Source organism: Gopherus evgoodei, unplaced genomic scaffold (assembly GCF_007399415.2).
Source record: "Gopherus evgoodei ecotype Sinaloan lineage unplaced genomic scaffold, rGopEvg1_v1.p scaffold_122_arrow_ctg1, whole genome shotgun sequence".
In the NCBI taxonomy this organism is placed as follows: domain Eukaryota; kingdom Metazoa; phylum Chordata; order Testudines; family Testudinidae; genus Gopherus; species Gopherus evgoodei.
The window spans coordinates 36058-56527 of NW_022059785.1; the positions used below are offsets into that span (position 1 = coordinate 36058).

The 20470-nt window shown below is 61.8% G+C and overlaps 1 protein-coding gene across 4 annotated transcripts; it reads left to right on the forward strand.

Moving 5' to 3' along the window:
• Positions 1-2698: 2698 nt before the first annotated feature.
• On the forward strand, positions 2699-19625 carry CPNE6 (copine 6). Of its 4 annotated transcripts, none has more exons than XR_003997745.1 (18): positions 2699-2783; positions 7486-7645; positions 8000-8182; positions 9086-9160; positions 9679-9753; positions 9980-10063; positions 10212-10301; positions 10454-10552; positions 10797-10883; positions 12202-12261; positions 12361-12494; positions 13142-13196; positions 13285-13336; positions 13761-13894; positions 13990-14223; positions 17756-17778; positions 18021-18221; positions 19450-19625. XR_003997745.1 is itself a non-coding variant. In XM_030542756.1 (18 exons), exons 3-17 carry the CDS (start codon positions 7493-7495, stop codon positions 17873-17875), a joined length of 1635 nt encoding a protein of 544 aa, XP_030398616.1. In that variant the 5' UTR covers positions 2699-2783; positions 3323-3360; positions 7486-7492; the 3' UTR covers positions 17876-17904; positions 18021-18106. The 4 variants fall into 4 exon arrangements, 3 of the variants coding, with proteins under 3 accessions (XP_030398616.1, XP_030398617.1, XP_030398615.1); XM_030542756.1 differs by lacking the exon at positions 19450-19625 and adding an exon at positions 3323-3360 and having other exon boundaries at positions 17756-17904; positions 18021-18106; XM_030542757.1 differs by lacking the exon at positions 19450-19625 and having other exon boundaries at positions 18021-18297.
• The last annotated feature ends 845 nt before the right edge of the window (positions 19626-20470 follow it).

The following is a 20470-nucleotide window of genomic DNA, read 5'->3' on the forward strand; positions in this document are numbered from 1 at the left end:
TTTGCAGCAGCTTCTTGCCCTCGTTGGCTCCCTGTGCTGTTCTGTGTGTCTGTTGTTGTTTTGTGTGGTTATAGTGGGTCCTTTCTGTGTGTCCCAGTGTCGTGTGTCCCTGCCCCTGTGTGCATTGGGTTGTGTGTTTCTGGTGCTGCCTTGCTGTGAGCATTGTGGCCCTGTTGTGTCTGCCCATAGGAGTGTGTGTTGGGGACATGGTGTGTATTTGTGGTGCCTCCTTGCTCATGTTGTGTGTGTGTGTGTGTGTGCAGCAATTTCTTGGTGTGTATCAGGTCCTGGTGTTGTGTGATGTGTTGTGTCTGTAAGGTGCCTGTTTGTGATGGCTGCTTACGATGTATCTCTGCTGTGCCATGTGTCCTTGAGTGTGTTCCAGTCTCTCTCTCTCACACACACACACAAACACACACACACAAGCCCCGCCCCCTGCACAGCAATATCTGGAGCGGAACGAGGGACCGCAGCAGAGAGGCGGGAGGAGAAATACGGGTCAGGGCAGGAGAGAGCGATCCGCCCATGGAGCGAGACAGCTGGAGAGGAGGACAGGAGGGAAGGAGAGAGTGTAGAAGAGGGGAAGGAGGAGGGGTGAGAAGGAGGGATAGAGAATAAGACAGAATATCTTATTGCCTGTATATAAATGCATGGTACGCCCACATCTAGAATACTGTGTACAGATGTGGTCTCCTCACCTCAAAAAAGCTATACTGGTGCTAGAAAAGGTTCGGAGAAGGGCAACTAAAATGATCAGGGGTTTGGAACAGGTCCCATATGAGGAGACATTAAAGAGGCTGGGACTCTTCAGCTTGGAAAAGAGGAGACTAAGGGGGGAGATGACAGAGGTATAGAAAATCATGAGTGATGTGAGTAAGGGAAAGTTATTTACATGTGAGCAGAGTCAGGATGAGCTCCACCCTGACGTCTGGTGGTGAATTACGGGGAGTGTGGAAAGGAATTCTAGGTGTTTGCATTTGCACACCCACCCCACCTAGCATAGCCCACAGCAGCCTGGGATGGTCATTTTGACAGCTCTGGGATCCCCAATTTCTTTGTTATTGGGACAAGAGGAAAAAAAAGTGCTGTCACCCTAATTATGTGAATGAGGAACTATGAGACTGCGTTATGATAGAAATGACTCAACCTCAATTACGTAGCACTCGCTAGACAAGGGACATGGGTGCCAAAGCCCAGTGAATGGAGAAAGGTTGGGGACTGGTGTGTGTACTTGATGGGATGGGCCCCTTTTGAGGGCCTGGAACGCCAATTGCACGTCGTCCTGTCTCCACCATTAAAGAGTAGAGCTAATTTTGATTCCATAGGAGTCCATCTAGAGGCTGCTGAGCTGAATTCCTGTTGGGCCAATGGTGCACCAGCACCAGGGCTCCCCTCCTAAGAGCTGAACTCACTAAAGAGCTGAGCTTACGGAGCTGAGATCACCGAGTGCTGCGTTAACTAGTGGGGGAGGCTGAAGATCTATCGCTGAGCGGCTGGCAGAGCGGAGCAGTTTGCAGCATGTTGGAGCAGCCCATGGCACAGTGAGTGGAGCGGAGCGGTTTGCGGGAGAGGCTCACGTGTTGGCTGGAGGAGCAGCACAGCTGTTTTGGTAGAGCTGGTCGTGGTGAAGGCTGCAGCAGAACTCCACGGAGAGGCGGAGCAGTTGGCCCTGGCCCACGTAAGGTGCCCCTCAACACCCTGTGTGGGTTCCCCACCCATTTCCACCCAGGCTGGGGGGTAAAAATCTGCAGATAAACTTTTGAACTCTAGGGTGGCACTGACCAGAGACTTTCGGGTTGTTGGACTTTGGGGTGATTGGATTTAAGACCCTAAGGGGGGAAGGACAGTGCCAAACGTACTTGGAGGTGGGTTTTTGCTTATGGTTTGTGTTATAATCCTGTTTGTGGTGTTTCTCCAACGTGATGCCGCATTGTTTCCCTCCTTTATTAAAAGGATTTTGCTACACTCAGACTCCGTGCTTGCGAGAGGGGAAGTATTGCCTTCTAGAGGTGCCCAGGGGGGTGTGGTATGTGAGTGTCCCAGGTCACTGGGTGGGGGCTCGAGCCGGTTATGCATTGTGTTATTAAAACGGACCCCTGGATACTGAACCCGGCCCTGGTTGCTGCCAACTCAGAGGGGCAGAAGGGTTACAGACTTATTCCCATAATACAAGAACTAGGGGTCACCAAATGAAATTAATGGGCAGCAGGTTTAAAACAAATAAAAGGAAGGTCTTCTTCACGCAGCGCACAGCCAACCTGTGGAACTCCTTGCCTGAGGACGTTGTGAAGGCTGGACTGTAACAGGGTTTAAAAGAGAACTGGATAAATTCATGGAGGTTAAGTCCATTAATGGCTATTAGCCAGGATGGGTAAGGAATGGTGTCCCTAGACTCTGTTTGTCAGAGGGTGGAGATGGACGGCAGGAGAGAGATCACTTGATCATTGCCTGTTAGCTTCACTCCCTCTGGGGCACCTGGCATTGGCCACTGTCGGTAGACAGGATACTGGGCTAGATGGACCTTTGGTCTGACCCAGAACGACTGTTCTTATGTTCTTATGGAGCATAGAAGAGGGGAAGGAGGAGGGGTGAGAAGGAGGGAGCGTAGAAGAGGAGAAGGAGGAGGGTGAGAAGGAGGGAGTGCGGCAGAGGCGGAGGAGGAGAGAGACCCGCGGGACGCAGGGGGAGGAGCGGGGAAGGAGGGAGTGCGGCAGCGGCGGAGGAGGAGAGGAGAAGCCGGTGGCAGAGGACGCAGCCAGGCCCCGGTCTGCACCGCCGCCCAGGTACGTGCCGCGTTCCCATCTTCCGCCCCGCCCGGCGCCCCGCAAACCTTAACCCCTAGCCCGCGTCTGCAGCCTCCTGTGTGTGTGTGTGTCCTTGTGGAGTGTGTGTCCCTAGGGTGTTGTGTGCGTGTGTCTATCCTACACTGGGTGTTTGTGTGTGTGTGTCCCTGGTGTGTATGTGTGTCCCTACACTGGGTGTTGTATGTGTGTGTTCTTGTTGTGAGTCTGTGTCCCTACACTGCGTGTTGTATGTGTGTGTTCTTGTTGTGAGTCTGTGTCCCTACACTGGGTGTTGTATGTGTGTGTGCTTGTTGTGAGTCTGTGTCCCTACACTGGGTGTTGTTTCTTTGTGTGTCCACATCCATCCACGGGGTCATAGATTTGTGTGTGTATGTCCTTGTTATATGTGTGTCCATTCCTATGCTGGGTGTTGTGGTGTGGTGTGTGAGTGTGTGTGTGTCCCTGCCCTGAGTGTTGTAGATTTCAAGGCACAAGGACACACCCACAGGACTCCACTCAAGTCTAATTCCTGCTTCCAGGCCACAGCTGGGGGATGGAGGAGCGGACACACCCCTGGGTGAGATGGGCCCATGTGTCACTGGGTGCATGTTGTGTGGCCATGTTGTGTGATGCTGCTGTACCTGTGTGTTGTGTATTAGTGTTGCGCCAGTGTGTTGAGTCTCAGTGTTGTGTCTGCATGTTGTGTCTCAATGGTGTGTGTCCTAGTTGCATGTCAGTTTTGTGTCTTGAGATTGTGTGTCCCAGTTGCGTATCAGTGATGTACCGATGTGTTGTGTCTCAACATCGTGTGTCCTGGTTGTGTTTCAGTGTTGTGTCTGCATGTGTTGTGTTGGTGTTGTGTGCCCCGGTTGTTTCTCTATGTGTTTTAAGCATGCCCTGTTTGTTGTCTTGTTTGTGGTTAGCCCCAGTTGTGTTACATCTGCCAAACCCTCCCCCCCAACCCTCCTCCCAACACACTGGGACCCCATTGTCCCCAGATTCACCACCCAACCCCCAACCCAGGGGAAGGTTAAAAATAATCAAAGTGAGAATTATGCTTCTCCATTTCCATGGTGATATCAGACCGATTTTCTGCCCCGTTGTGTTATTTTAACACAACTTGTGTGCCCTGGGGGAGGGTTTGGGGAGGGGCTCTGGGTTTTGTGGGAGCAGGAAAAGCGAGGCTGATGGATCTGAACCCCAAGTCACTGCTGGGTGAATTGAGAAGTTTGTTGTGTTGGGGTGACGCAAAATGGGAGGGGGGAGTTTACACACACACACACATACACGGGTTGGGCAGCAATACAACATTGAATAATGGTGGGGGAAGGGTCTGTGGAGTGCTGCATAATGCACACACCTGACACACAGAAGAGAGGAAGCAACGCAACACCAATGTTGCTCAGATACACACACACACACAACCCAACACTCTACACACACACACACACACAACCCAACACTCTTCACACACACACCCAACACTCTTCACACACCCACACCCACAATCCAACACTCTACACACACACACACACACCCCAACACTCTTCACACACACACACACAATCCAACACTCTACACACACACACACCAACACTCTTCACACACACACACACAATCCAACACTCTACACACACACACACACACCCCAACACTCTTCACACACACACACACACACACAATCCAACACTCTTCACACACACACAATCCAACACTCTACACACACACGCGCACACACTCTCTCTACACATGCACACAGCTAGTGCCCCTCACTGCCAAGCCACCGCCCCCTGCTGGCCCAGCCCTGCACTCCGCCCCCGCCCCCATGGCACATGGCTTGTCTGAGCCAACCTGAGTCATGTCCCAACCCGGAGCCAAGGCACCGCAGGGCCATAAATCATCCAACCGGTGCTGATGGGGCAGAAACTCTCGGGAACTGGGCATCACCTGGGCTTCCCTCCCCCACCCCTCCACAGCCCTGCTGGTGCCCCTCACTCCTGACCCGCAGCCCCTGCTAGCCCAGCCCTGGGCTCCCCACCCCACTCACCCCATCCCTGCCCCCGCGCTCTCAATCACACCCAATGCTGTGATTTAAATCTCTCTCCTCCGGGGGGGTGCTTTTGCTGTCTTGCTATCCACCCAACCCCCCCCGCCACCCTCCATTCATCTCCACCCAGCCACCCACAACCCCATCCAGCCACCTCTAACCTCCAGCCACCCACCCAACCCCCCCTCCATCCATCCATCCATCCATCCATCCATCTCCCCCCCACCTGAAAACCCCCGGCCAGCCACCCACAACTTCATCCAGCCACGCACCTGAAACCCCCCCCATCCATCCATCCATCCATCCCCCCCCACCTGAAAACCCCCGGCCAGCCACCCACAACTTCATCCAGCCACGCACCTGAACCCCCCCCATCCATCCATCCATCCCCCCCACTTGAAAACCCCCAGCCAGCCACCCACAACTTCATCCAGCCACCCACCCAACCCCCCCTTCATCCATCCATCCATCCCCCCCACCTGAAAACCCCCGGCCAGCCACCCACAACTTCATCCAGCCACGCACCTGAAAACCCCCCACCATCTGTCCACCCACCCACCTGAAAACCCCCCCCTCCATCCATCCATCCATGCACCCAAAAACACCCTCCCATCCATCCATCCACTCACCTGAAACCCCCCTTCATCCACCCACCCACCTCTAACCCCCCAGCCAGCCACCCACAACCCCATCCACCCACCCAGCCACCTTTAACCCCCGGCCAGCCACCCACAACTTCATCCAGCCACCACCCAACCCCCCCTCCATCCATCCATCCATCCCCCCCACCTGAAAACCCCCGGCCAGCCACCCACAACTTCATCCAGCCACCCACCCAACCCCCCCCTCCATCCATCCATCCATCCATCCATCCCCCACACCTGAAAACCCCCGGCCAGCCACCCACAACTTCATCCAGCCACCACCCAACCCCCCCTCCATCCATCCATCCATCCCCCCCACCTGAAAACCCCCTTCATCCACCCACCGACCTCTAAGCCCCCGGCCAGCCACCCACAACCCATCCACCCACCCAGCCACCTTTAACCCCCGGCCAGCCACCCACAACTTCATCCAGCCACCCACCCAACCCCCCCTCCATCCATCCATCCATCCCCCCCCCGAAAACCCCCGGCCAGCCACCCACAACTTCATCCAGCCACCCACCAAACCCCCCCTCCATCCATCCATCCATCCCCCCCCCGAAAACCCCCAGCCAGCCACCCACAACTTCATCCAGCCACACACCTGAAACCCCCCCCATCCATCCATCCATCCCCCCCACCTGAAAACCCCCGGCCAGCCACCCACAACTTCATACAGCCACGCACCTGTAAACCCCCCACCATCTGTCCACCCACCCACCTGAAAACCCCCCCTCCATTCATCCATCCATGCACCCAAAAACACCCTCCCATCCATCCATCCACTCACCTGAAACCCCCCTTCATCCACCCACCCACCTCTAACCCCCCAGCCAGCCACCCACAACCCCATCCACCCACCCAGCCACCTTTAACCCCCGGCCAGCCACCCACAACTTCATCCAGCCACCCACCCAACCCCCCCTCCATCCATCCATCCATCCATCCCCCCCCACCTGAAAACCCCCAGCCAGCCACCCACAACTTCATCCAGCCATGCACCTGAAACCCCCCCACATCCATCCATCCATCCATCCCCCCCACCTGAAAACCCCCGGCCAGCCACCCACAACTTCATCCAGCCACCCACCCAACCCCCCCTCTATCCATCCATCCATCCATCCATCCATCCATCCATCCCCCCCACCTGAAAACCCCCGGCCAGCCAGCCACCCACAACTTCATCCAGCCACGCACCTGAAAACCCCCCACCATCTGTCCACCACCCACCTGAAAACCCCCCATCCATCCATCCATCCATGCACCCAAAAACACCCTCCCATCCATCCATCCACTCACCTGAAACCCCCCTTCATCCACCCACCGACCTCTAACTCCCCAGCCAGCCACCCACAACCCATCCACCCACCCAGCCACCTCTAACCCCCGGCCAGCCACCCACAACTTCATCCAGCCACCACCCAACCCCCCCCTCCATCCATCCATCCATCCCCCCCACCTGAAAACCCCCGGCCAGCCACCCACAACTTCATCCAGCCACCCACCCAACCCCCCCATCCATCCATCCATCCATCCCCCCCCACCTGAAAACCCCCGGCCAGCCACCCACAACTTCATCCAGCCACGCACCTGAAACTCCCCCCTCCATCCATCCATCCATCCCCCCCACCTGAAAACCCCCGGCCAGCCACCTACAACTTCATCCAGCCACGCACCTGAAACCCCCCCACCATCTGTCCACCCACCCACCTGAAAACCCCCCCTCCATCCATCCATCCATCCATCCCCCCCACCTGAAAACCCCCGGCCAGCCACCCACAACTTCATCCAGCCACCCACCCAACCCCCCCTCCATCCATCCATCCATCCCCCCACCTGAAAACCCCCAGCCAGCCACCCACCTGAAAACTCTCCTCCATTCATCCATCCAAACACTTATCCACAGCCACTGTCTATCCTCCCATCCCCCTCACAAGTTGCACAATCTCTCTAGCCCTATGAGCATCTCCCACCCACCTCTCCTGCCACATGTCCCATCTCTCCCTTCCAGACCCACCATGTCGGAGGTGGACAAGTCCCAGCCAGTGGCCCTGGGGGCCTCGCGGGTCGAGCTCCGAGTCTCATGCTGGAACCTCCTGGACCGGGACACTCTGACCAACCCAAACCCCTGCGTGGTGCTGAAACAGCTCAGTGAGGGGCAGTGGACTGAGGTATGGGGGTCACAAGGGGTGAATGGGGATCCCCTCCACAAGTCTCCTGATCATCCCCTGCCCCAGGAACTGTCCTCCCATGCCTCCCCTTTGGGCTGCCCCCACAGTTTCCCGTTCTCACTCAGGGAAAATTGGGGGACCCCCACGGTGCCCCTCAGTTTCTGAGGTGTGTCCCTCTCCCCCACGTCTCTCTGCTCTGGATTTCCACCTCTTGGCCCCCCAAACTCTCTCCCCCAGATAGAGATGTGGCCCACATAAGCCACCATCCCATCATCCCCCAAACGGGGTGCTCCCTTTCCTCAGAGCCCCCTCTTCCTGCTGAATCTCCTCCTGAACCCTGTCCTCTACTCCCAGGTGGGGCGCTCCGAGATCATGTGCTGCAGCCTGAACCCCGTCTTCTCCCATGTCTTTCCACTGGACTACTTCTTCGAGGAGATGCAGACGCTGTGCTTCGAAGTCTATGATGCCAACGGCGCTGAGGATGCGGGGTTCCAGGATGACGCTTTCCTGGGGGAGGCTGAGTGCTCCCTGGGCCAGGTGAGGATATGGCGTAAACGCCAAGATACCCTAACCCTAAAGCTAACCCTGGGGACATGGAGTATACCTCCAGATAACCCTAACCCTAAACCTAACCCTGGGGACATGGGGTATATCTCCAATAACCTAACTCTAAACCTAACCTTGAGGACACAGGGTATACCCCCAATAACCCTAAACCTAACCCTGGGGACATGGGGTAAACCCCCAGATAACCCTAACCCTGAAGATGTGGGGTAAACCCCCAGATAACCCTAAACCTAACCCTGGGGACATGGGGTAAACCCCCAGATAACCCTAAACCTAACCCTGGGGATGTGGGATATACCCCCAGATAACCCTAACCCTAACCCTGGGGATGTGAGGTATACCCCCAGATAACCCTAACCCTAACCCTGGGGACATGGGGTAAACCCCCAGATAACCCTAACCCTGGGGATGTGGGGTAAACCTTCAGATAACACTAACCCTACATCTAAGCCTGAGGACATGAGGTTAAACCCCCAGATAACCTATCCCTAACCGTAGCCCTGGGACAGGTGGGGACATGGGCTATACCCCTTGAAAACCTTCACCCTGGGACAGGAGGGGATGTGAGATATCCTGATAACCATAAACTCTAGTTGTACCCATGGGCCATTTGTTGAGGTGGCTTATGCCCCTGCTCACCATAACCCAACACTAACCCCAGACCCTGGGATACATGGTGATATTTGCCACACATCGAACCTTAGCCCCAACCCCTCCGTATGGTGCCCCCAATGTTAACCTCTCACCAAACCCTAGCCCCCCAACTTCACCATAACCCCAACCAACTGGTGCCATGGCCCCTCCATCCTGCTCTCCACTCTTCTCGCTCTGTACTCCCCCCGAGCGCTGCCTGACCTCTGTCCCCCATGACAGATCGTATCCCAGACCAAGGTCACCAAACCACTGCTACTCAAGACTGGCAAGACTGCAGGAAAATCCACCATCACGGTAGGAGGGCTACTGGGTGGGGATGAGACACCCCCCAAAAAGAGCTGGAGAGAAGAGAACTAGTGGGTTAGAGTGGGGCAGGAGGGAAGGGGGCTAGGAGCCAGGACTCCTGGGTTCTCTCCCAGGCTCTGGGTGGGGAGTGGGGTTTGATGGGCTAGAGCAGCAGGGGAGCCAGGACTCCTGAGTTCTCTTCCAGGTTCTGGGTGGGGAGTTGAGTTTGGTTGGCTAGAGCTGGGGGCGGGGGCAGGACTCCTGGGTTCTCTCCCAGGCTCTGGGAGGGGAAGGGGGTTTGGTGGGCTAGAACAGGCAGGTGCTGGGAGCCAGGACTCCTGGGTTCTCTCCCAGGCTCTGGGAGGGGAGTAGGGTTTGGTGGGCTGGTAGAACAGAGTCAGTGTGTGGTTAGTGAGAGGTGGGACTAGTCCAGCAGGGGCTTGGGTATCAGCATAACAAGGTTCTCCAGGCTCTGCCCATGGGTGTCTTGTGTCTCTCGGTGGGTCCATTCATGTCTCCCCCACCAGATCGAAGCAGAAAAGGTCACTAGTACCAATGACTTTGTGCAGCTTGAGTTCCGGGCTCAGAAGTTGGACAACAAGGTAAGAGAGCGAGTTTCCCTTCCCCTGTGCAGAGAACCCAGGAGTCCTGGCTCCCAGCCCCCCTGCTCCAACCTACCAGACCCCACACCCTTCCCAGAGCTGGGGAGAGAACCCAGGAGTCCTGGCTCCCAGCCCCCCCTGCTCTAACCCACCAGACCCACTCCCCCCCAGAGCCAGTCTGGAATCCAGGTGTCCTGGGGCGGATTCTCTCTCTCCCTCGCTGTAGGATCTCTTCAGCAAGTCTGACCCTTTCCTGGAAATCTACAAGGTGAACAGGAACAACACGGAGCAGCTGGTGATGAGGACGGAGGTGAGGGGCTGGGGCGAGGGGCTGGCAGGGAGGTTGTCTGGAAGCAGTAGGGGGTATGGAGGGGGCAGGGATGGTGCCAGGTGGGGGATGGGGCAGCAGGGCGGAGTGGGCAGTAGTGACCCACATTCACCCCACTGCTTCCCCCCAGGTGATAAATAACAACCTCAGCCCCAGGTGGGAACCCTTCCGCATCTCCCTCCACTCGCTCTGCAGCTGCGACCCAGACAAGACCATACGGGTGAGTGCTTGGACACCTGGGTTCTCTCTCCAGCTTTGGGAGGGGAGCAGGGTCCAGTGGTTAGAGCAGGGGGCCTGGGATCCAGGACTCCTGGGTTCTATCCTGGCTCTGGGGGTCTCTCACATTATCACTCCCTCTCTCTTTTCTCCCAGTGTGTTGTTTACGACTATAATTCCAGTGGGAAACATGATTACATTGGTGAATTCACGACAACCTTCCGTGAAATGCATGAGGTTTCCTCAGGGAAAGAGGTATGGAAGGTGGAGATGGGAGCCAGGGCTCTTGGGTTCTCTACTTGATTCTGAGAGGGGCGTGGGGTCTGGTGGGTTAGAGCGGGGGGAAGGGCCTCGGAGCCAGGACTCCTGGGTTCTCTCCCAGCTCTGGGAGGGGAGTGGGGTTGAGTGGGTTATGGGGGGTGGGTCTGCCACTCCTGGGTTCTCTCTCCAGCACTGGAGCTGACCCCCGCACACACACACTTTCCCTATCGCTGGGCAGATGGAGTTTGAGTGCATCAACCCGAAGTACCAGGAGAAGAAGAAACACTACACCAACTCCGGCACGGTGGTTCTGACCCAATGCAAGGTGAGTGGGGGGGTGGAAAGGGCAGGGCTAAAGGGTGGTTCTGCGGGCACTGCCTGGGGCACAGGACTCCTGGGTCCAATTCATTGCTTTACTGCAGACTCGCCGTGCAACCTTGTCAAGCCACCAAGTACTTCCACACCTTCATCAATAAAGAATTGACTCTGTTTTATTGATAACGGTGGCCCTCCTCCTCATTTTAACTAATTAGTGTTCTGCACTAATGATTTGTCTGTATGATTAACAGCTGGCGAGTTTTTACCTTTCTACTTCAATTCATTTGCATTATTATCAGTGAGCACCAGGCGACAGCCTGGACTCAACGAGTAGTTATCGGTGGCTTGCTGGATGTATCTCCTGGGGTCCCGCAAGGGTCAGTCCTGGGTCCGATCCTAGTGAATATCATCGTTAACGACTTGGCTAATGGAGTGGTGAGGAGGCTTATGAAATGTGTGGATGCCAGCGCTTTGGAGGGCAGGCTTAGCAATCAGAAATGACCTTGACTAAGTGGAGAATTGGTCTGAAACCAACAGGATGAAATTCAATGAAGGCAAGTGCAAAGTACTTCCCTTGGGAAGGAAAACTCAGAAGGCAACGTGGGGAAGGCGCTGGCGGTTCGGGTGGCTCACAGATTGAAGATGGCCAACCTCGTGTTGCAGTTATGAGAAAGAGGAGTATTAACAAGAGGGTGGTGCGTCAGACATGGGAGATAATTATCTCATTCTGCTTGGCGCTGATGAGGCCTCAGCAGGACGTTGTGTCCAATTCTGGGCGTCACATTTCAGGGGAGACAAATTGGAGAGAGTCCAGAGGAGAGCAGCAAACAGTGATCAAAGGTTTAGAAAAACCTGACCTAAGAAAGAAGGTTAAAAACAACTGGGGATGTCTGGCTACAGAAAGTTGAGGTGGGAACCCACCGACAGTCTTCCGTGGGCGAAGGGCCATTGTGAGGAGGACGGGGATCCATTGTTCTCCGTGGACGGTGGGACCAGATGTCTCGGGGTGTATCCCGCAGCAAGAGAGAGCAAGGTTGGACATTAGGAGAAACTCCCAAACTCTCGGGAGAGTTAAGCATCCGAGGGAGGTTTGGGGAGGCCCCCAACGTTGGAGATTTGGAAGACCCGGTTGGACAAAGACCCATCAGGCCTAGGCTCAGGTTACGTGGTCTTGTCTCAGCACCGGCGGAGCTGGACTCGGTCAGGTCCCTTCCACCCGACATTGCCGCGGCTCTGCGATAAACGGCTCATTATCGCTCATTGTTAATGCCTTGTTACGAATCCTCATTGACTGCCGCTAATATTATTTCACCCTCTCCGGACAGGTGGAGAAGGTTCACACGTTCCTGGATTACATCATGGGCGGACTGCAGATCTACTTCACGGTGAGGTGGCTGGGCCCAGTGGCGGGGCAGTGAGAGGCTCGGATTGGGGCGTGCACCCTCCCATCTAACCCCGGGGGGCGCTGCTCCCGTCCCTTGCAGGTGGCGATTGACTTTACGGCTTCCAACGGTGACCCGCGCAGCGAGCACTCCCTGCATTTCATCAACCCCAAGGAACCCAACGAATACCTCAGAGCGCTGTCAGCCGTGGGTGAGATCTGCCAGGACTACGACAGGTAACAGCCTCCCTAGGGCAGAGACCCTGCGCTGCCATCCTGGATCCATCCCATCCTGGGCTCTCCCCGCCCACCCCCAACATGCATTGCCCCAGAATCCCGCTCTTACAGACCACCCACAGAAAGCTAGCCCGCCTTTACCACAGGAGTCCTGCTCTTGCAAACTACCCACAGTCCTTTGCATCAGATTTCTGCTCTCTCAAATGACCCATAGTCCTTTGCAAGAGTCCTGCTCTCCCAAGCAAACCACCATCCTCTGCAGCAGCAAATTACCCGCAGTCCTTTGCCCTGGAGCCCCGTGGTAGCAAGTTACCCACAGTCCTTTACAATGGGATCTTGCTATCTCCAGCAAATTACCCACAGTCCTTTGCCCTGGAGCCCCGTGGTAGCAAGTTACCCACAGTCCTTTACAATGGGATCTTGCTATCTCCAGCAAATTACCCACAGTCCTTTGCCCTGGAGCCCCGTGGTAGCAAGTTACCCACAGTCCTTTACAATGGGATCTTGCTATCTCCAGCTATGCCCCAGGGGCTGGGAGGTACCAGTGTCCTGGGGCTGAGAGCCCTGCGCTGCCATCCCGGACTCCTGGGTCCCATTTGCTGTTCAGGGTTCATAGGCTTGACCCCCGCCATCTCTCTCTCTTCCAGTGACAAAAAGTTTCCGGCCTTTGGATTTGGGGCACGGATCCCACCAAACTATGAGGTACATTTTGTGAAGCTGAGGGTGGGGGAGTAGGTTGGGGGATGCAGTGTTTGCCCTCTCTCTGAGTCTGCGTCTCCTTCTTTCCCAGGTCTCTCATGATTTCGCCATCAACTTCGACCCAGACAACCCGGAGTGTGAATGTAGGAGAATCTCTCTCTTTGTTAGCGAGTGTCATTTGTTAACCTAGGCAATGCTCAACAGAGCCCTGATTGATATGAGCCCAGGAGAACCCTGGAGCCCTGACTCCCAGCTCCCCTCTGCTCTAACCACTAGACCCCACTCCCCTCCTAGAGCCAGGGACAGAACCCAGGAGTCCTGGCTCCCAGCCCCCCTCTGCTCTAACCACCAGACCCCACTCCCCTGCCAGAGCCAGGGACAGAACCCAGGAGTCCTGGCTCCCAGCCCCCTCTGCTCTAACCACTATACCCCACTCCCCTATTAGAGCCAGGGACAGAACCCAGGAGTCCTGGCTCTCAACTCCCCTCTGCTCCAACCATTAGACCCCACTCCCCTCCCTGATCCGGGAAGAGAACCCAGGAGTCCTGAGCATCTCCCCCCCTGCAGGGATCTCGGGGGTGATCGAGGCCTACAAGCGGTGCCTGCCCCAGATCCAGCTCTACGGCCCCACCAACCTGGCCCCCATCATCAACCGGGTGCTGGCGCCCGCCAGCGAGGAAGAGGGCAGTGGGCCTCCCATGGTGAGAGGGAAGGGCAGAGGGGGAGGGAGGCTGGAGGGGGCTGGCTGCAGAGGGAGTTTGGGATCCCCAAGCGCTGAGCTCCCCGTTCTCCCCAGCGGTACCGGGTGCTGCTGGTGCTGACGGACGGGGTGCTGAGCGACATGCCGGCCACGCGGGAAGCCATCGCCCGAGCCTCGAGCTTGCCCGTCTCCATCATCATTGTGGGCGTGGGGAACACTGACTTCTCCGACATGCGGGCGCTGGACGAGGAGGACGGGACCCAGGAGTCCGGGTGGGAGCGGGCCGTCCGCGACATCGTCCAGTTCGTGCCCTTCTGCGAATTCAAGAAGGTGAGTGGGGAGAGGAAGTGCGGTGTGTCCTCCATCCGCCCTCCTCCGTCTGGCTCCGCCGTGCTCCCTCCATCCGCCCTCCTCCGTCCGCTTCCCCTGCGCTCCCTCCGTCCGCCCTCCTCCGTCCGCCTCCCCCGCGCTCCCTCCGTCCGCCCTCCTCCGTCCGCCTCCCCCGCGCTCCCTCCGTCCGCCCTCTTCCGTCCGCTTCCCCTGCGCTCCCTCCGTCCGCCCTCCTCCGTCCGCCTCCGCCGCGCTCCCTCCGTCCGCCCTCCTCCGTCCGCCTCCGCTGCGCTCCCTCCCTCCGCCCTCCTCCGTCCGCCTCCGCCGCGCTCCCTCCGTCCGCCCTCCTCCGTCCGCTTCCCCTGCGCTCCCTCCGTCCGCCTCCCCCGCGCTCCCTCCCTCCGCCCTCCTCCGTCCGCCTCCGCCGCGCTCCCTCCGTCCGCCCTCCTCCGTCCGCCTCCCCCGCGCTCCCTCCCTCCGCCCTCCTCCGTCCGCCTCCGCTGCGCTCCCTCCCTCCGCCCTCCTCCGTCCGCCTCCGCCGCGCTCCCTCCGTCCGCCCTCCTCCGTCCGCCTCCCCCGCGCTCCCTCCGTCCGCCCTCCTCCGTCCGCCTCCGCCGCGCTCCCTCCGTCCGCCCTCTTCCGTCCGCTTCCCCTGCGCTCCCTCCGTCCGCCCTCCTCCGTCCGCCTCCCCCGCGCTCCCTCGCTCCGCCCTCCTCCGTCCGCCTCCGCTGCGCTCCCTCCCTCCGCCCTCCTCCGTCCGCCTCCGCCGCGCTCCCTCCCTCCGCCCTCCTCCGTCCGCCTCCCCCGTGCTCCCTCCGTCCGCCTCCCCCGCGCTCCCTCCCTCCGCCCTCCTCCGTCCGCCTCCCCCGCGCTCCCTCCCTCCGCCCTCCTCCGTCCGCCTCCGCCGCGCTCCCTCCGTCCGCCCTCCTCCGTCCGCCTCCCCCGCGCTCCCTCCCTCCGCCCTCCTCCGTCCGCCTCCGCCGCGCTCCCTCCGTCCGCCCTCCTCCGTCCGCCTCCCCCGCGCTCCCTCCGTCCGCCCTCCTCCGTCCGCTTCCCCTGCGCTCCCTCCGTCCGCCCTCCTCCGTCCGCCTCCGCCGCGCTCCCTCCGTCCGCCCTCCTCCGTCCGCCTCCCCCGCGCTCCCTACGTCCGCCCTCCTCCGTCCGCTTCCCCTGCGCTCCCTCCCTCCGCCCTCCTCCGTCCGCCTCTGCCGCGCTCCCTCCGTCCGCCCTCCTCCGTCCGCCTCCCCCGCGCTCCCTCCGTCCGCCCTCCTCCGTCCGCCTCCGCCGCGCTCCCTCCGTCCGCCCTCCTCCGTCCGCCTCCCCTGCGCTCCCTCCATCCGCCCTCCTCCGTCCGCCTCCCCCGCGCTCCCTCCGTCCGCCCTCCTCCGTCCGCCTCCCCCGCGCTCCCTCCGTCGGCCCTCCTCCGTCCGCCTCCGCCGCGCTCCCTCCCTCCGCCCTCCTCCGTCCGCCTCCGCCGCGCTCCCTCCGTCCGCCCTCCTCCGTCCGCCTCCGCCGCGCTCCCTCCGTCCGCCCTCCTCCGTCCGCCTCCCCTGCGCTCCCTCCGTCCGCCCTCCTCCGTCCGCCTCCCCCGCGCTCCCTCCGTCCGCCCTCCTCCGTCCGCCTCCGCCGCGCTCCCTCCGTCCGCCCTCCTCCGTCCGCCTCCCCTGCGCTCCCTCCATCCGCCCTCCTCCGTCCGCCTCCCCCGCGCTCCCTCCGTCCGCCCTCCTCCGTCCGCCTCCCCTGCGCTCCCTCCATCCGCCCTCCTCCGTCCGCCTCCGCCGCGCTCCCTCCCTCCGCCCTCCTCCGTCCGCCTCCGCCGCGCTCCCTCCGTCCGCCCTCCTCCGTCCGCCTCCCCCGCGCTCCCTCCGTCCGCCCTCCTCCGTCCGCCTTCCCCGCGCTCCCTCCGTCCGCCCTCCTCCGTCCGGCTCCGCCGCGCTCCCTCCATCCGCCCTCCTCCGTCCGCCTCCCCCGCGCTCCCTCCGTCCGCCCTCCTCCGTCCGCCTCCGCTGCGCTCCCTCCCTCCGCCCTCCTCCGTCCGCCTCCCCCGCGCTCCCTCCGTCCGCCTCCGCCGCGCTCCCTCCGTCCGCCCTCCTCCGTCCGCCTCCGCCGCGCTCCCTCCGTCCGCCCTCCTCCGTCCGCCTCCCCTGCGCTCCCTCCATCCGCCCTCCTCCGTCCGCCTCCCCCGCGCTCCCTCCATCCGCCCTCCTCCGTCCGCCTCCCCCGCGCTCCCTCCCTCCGCCCTCCTCCGTCCGCCTCCCCCGCGCTCCCTCCGTCCGCCCTCCTCCGTCCGCCTCCGCCGCGCTCCCTCCGTCCGCCCTCCTCCGTCCGCCTCCGCCGCGCTCCCTCCGTCCGCCCTCCTCCGTCCGCCTCCGCCGCGCTCCCTCCGTCCGCCCTCCTCCGTCCGCCTCCGCCGCGCTCCCTCCGTCCGCCCTCCTCCGTCCGCCTCCGCCGCGCTCCCTCCGTCCGCCCTCCTCCGTCCGCCTCCCCCGCGCTCCCTCCCTCCGCCCTCCTCCGTCCGCCTCCCCCGCGCTCCCTCCCTCCGCCCTCCTCCGTCCGCCTCCGCCGCGCTCCCTCCGTCCGCCCTCCTCCGTCCGCCTCCCCCGCGCTCCCTCCGTCCGCCCTCCTCCGTCCGCCTCCCCCGCGCTCCCTCCCTCCGCCCTCCTCCGTCCGCCTCCCCCGCGCTCCCTCCGTCCGCCCTCCTCCGTCCGCCTCCCCCGCGCTCCCTCCGTCCGCCCTCCTCCGTCCGGCTCCGCCGCGCTCCCTCCCTCCGCCCTCCTCCGTCCGCCTCTCCCGCGCTCCCTCCGTCCGCCCTCCTCCGTCCGCCTCCCCCGCGCTCCCTCCGTCCGCCCTCCTCCGTCCGCCTCCCCCGCGCTCCCTCCCTCCGCCCTCCTCCGTCCGCCTCCGCCGCGCTCCCTCCCTCCGCCCTCCTCCGTCCGCCTCCCCCGCGCTCCCTCCTCCGCCCTCCTCCGTCCGCCTCCGCCGCGCTCCCTCCGTCCGCCCTCCTCCGTCCGCCTCCCCCGCGCTCCCTCCGTCCGCCCTCCTCCGTCCGCCTCCCCCGCGCTCCCTCCCTCCGTCCTCCTCCGTCCGCCTCCCCCGCGCTCCCTCCGTCCGTCCGCCTCCGCCGCGCTCCCTCCCTCCGCCCTCCTCTGTCCGCCCCCGCCGCGCTCCCTCCGTCCGCCCTCCTCCGTCCGCCTCCCCCGCGCTCCCTCCGTCCGCCCTCCTCCGTCCGCCTCCCCCGCGCTCCCTCCCTCCGTCCTCCTCCGTCCGCCTCCCCCGCGCTCCCTACATCCGCCCTCCTCCGTCCGCTTCCCCTGCGCTCCCTCCGTCCGCCCTCCTCCGTCCGCCTCCGCCGCGCTCCCTCCCTCCGCCCTCCTCCGTCCGCCCCCGCCGCGCTCCCTCCGTCTGCCCTCCTCCGTCCAGCTCCGCCGCGCTCCCTCCGTCCGCCCTCCTCCGCCCTCCTCCGTCCGCCTCCCCCGCGCTCCCTCCCTCCGCCTTCCTCCGTCCGGCTCTGCCTCACCCCGTCTCTCCGCAGGCGCCCCCGGCAGCGCTGGCCAGGTGCGTGCTGGCTGAGGTCCCCAACCAGGTGGTGGAGTTTTACGGGAGCCACGGCATCGCCCCAGGCCCTGGCCCCCGAACCTCTCAGCCCCAGTGAGCCCCACAGCCTGAGCTGTGGCCCCTCAGGTAAGTGCCCCCTCCGCCCAGGGGCAGGGCAGGGGGCAGCGGCTCTTTTCCAATAACCTCTCTCTCCTCCTTCCTGCCTTTCTCCTTCCCTCCGTCCTGCCCCATCTCTCCCCCAGGTACCTCTGTCCTTTACCTCTGCCGACCTCCGGCCCTTTCTCCTGGACCTGCCCCACCAGGGCTCTGAGGACCGACGCAGGGTAAGGGGCTCCCAGCCCCATGCTGCCCTCCCCTGACTGAGGGCGAAGGCTGGACCTGACCCCCCCAACCACCGCCCCCAGGGGCCCCGTTATTCTCAGGCCTCTGGCTTCATACATGAGGTGACTCCTCCAATCCTACACCCAGATCCCCCTGTCCCACCCCAATTGCCCCTAATCCTTCCCCCCCCACCCCAATCCCCCCACGCTCTGGTCCTCCCACATCCCACACTGCCCCTCTCTCCCCCAGTGGTGACCCCCATCCTGCCCGCAGAGCGATGTCTCCCAGACCCCTCAATAAAGCCACCCCCCATGGACACCCGATTCTCTGCCTGGGGCATTCATTGCTGGGGGACCGTGCTCAGCGGGGCTGGGAGGGGGCAGGGACTGGACAGGAGACCACAGTGCTGTGGGGCGGGAGGTGCTGTGCTGGGGGGAGTGGAGCTGGGGGGCACCTTAGTTCCATGGGGGGCTGGGCGGATAGAGGGCACAGGGAGGGAGAGAAGAGTGGGGAAGGGGATAGATGGAGGAATGGACAGATGGATGGATGGAGGAAGGAGTGGAGGTGGATAGAGGAAGGGATGTGGGATGGATGGATGGTTGGAGGAAAGGGTGGGGTGGATGGAGGGATGGATGGAGGAAGGGAGGGAGGAAGGAGTGGGGGTGGATGGAGGAAGAGAGGGAGGGGGACAGGGGGACTGACGGTGGTCGCTGTGTGGTCATTGGCCAGACACTCCCAAGGCCCGAGCCACGCCGTCCATCCACCGACCGCCCCTCTGGATGCTCCTCAGCCCCCAGCAAACGCCCCCGTGGCCCCCCCCAGCGCTGCGGGGCTCCCTTGGCACCCCCTGAGCGGGGGGCCCCCAGGGAGCTCTCTACGGGGGCCACTGGGAGCTAAGCCCGGCACCCCAAGCCGCCGCTCCCCGGGAAGGGGGGCAGGTCCGTGGACAAAGATTTGGGAGTGGTGGCCAGTCAGCCGCCCGGGAGCCACTGGGCCCCGACAGCTACGGCTGAACAAAGAGCAGGCGAAGGAGAGATTTGAGCCCCGGGTCTTGGTCCCAGCGTGGCCAACAAAGACGGGTTTGTTCCCTTCTCAGGCAGGCACCGATTTAGCACAACTCAATGGCTGGCCGCAGGCAAGTCACAGTGGGCCCAAGGGGCAGATTTTGACCAAGGGGGGTAGGGAACCATGGGGGCCATTCACCGAGGGGCGTGGGGGGGCAGCCTGGAGATGGGCTGTTTTGGGGGCCAGCCAGGCGTGCACGCAGGGAAGGGCCACGGGCCGGCGAGCTGATGATGCGGCTTCCGTCTGGAGTGAGGATCTAGATCTTGCTGCCCCATCTTTTCGCAGGCCAGGGGCCACCTGGACCCGCCGGCCGGGGGGACGGTTTCCACTCGGCGGCCACATGGGCAACCGGAACCAGGAACCATCTCTGGCTTCCACAGCAACCTGGGCACAGAGCCAGCCATGAGCTACAGCCTCCTTGGCAAACAGAATGACTGCACCAGCCTTCAGGAGAGTTGGGGGGTGGGGAGCCCAGGACTGGGCTGGCAGGGGCTGCGGGTCGGGAGTGAGGGGCACTGGCAGAGCTGTGGGGACAGGGCTGGGTTGGCAGGGGCTGCGGGTCAGGAGTGAGGGGCACTGGCAGGGCTTGGAGGAGCCCAGGGTTGGGCTGGCAGGGGCTGCGGGTCGGGAGTGAGGGGCACCGGCCCGGCAGGGGGCTGCGACCCTTCAAGGGTTAACCCTATTCCATGCGGTAATCACAGGCTGTTGTGACTTCCCAGCAGCTGCTGGTTTTCTTGTCTCCTGGAGGGGGGAGGAATTTCCTGCTGGGGGGGAGGCCGAGTCCAGCCCCCCACCCCTTCCCAGCTGGGAGAGAACAGGAGTGGCCCCTCACCGTGCAGCAGGAGCAGGGTGGAGCCAGAGAGAGAACAGAACCCAGGAGTCCTGGATCCCCCCCTCTAACCACCAGACCCCACTCCCCTCCCAGGGCCGGGCAGAGAACCCAGGAGTCCTGGATCCCACCCCCCAACCACCAGACCCCACTGCCCTCCCAGGGCCGGGCAGAGAACCCAGGAGTCCTGACTCCCCGCTCCCCTCCTAGCACTGGGAGAGGCAGGTGCCAGGGAGGGGGCACCTGGGCTCTGGATCCCCCCTCTCGGCCCCTGGAACCAAGAGGCCGAGGGGTTAATTAGCATCTATTGGAGACCCTGGCTAATGAGCCTTGTGGCAGCTAGTGACGGGGGGGCTATGGGGGGGGACAAACTGTGAAAGTGTCTCCCCACCCGCCACCAGCCTCTGTTCCCCTCCCTGAACCGGGGAGAGAACCCAGGAGTCCTGGAGCTGGTATCGTCCTCCGGGAGAGGAGGTT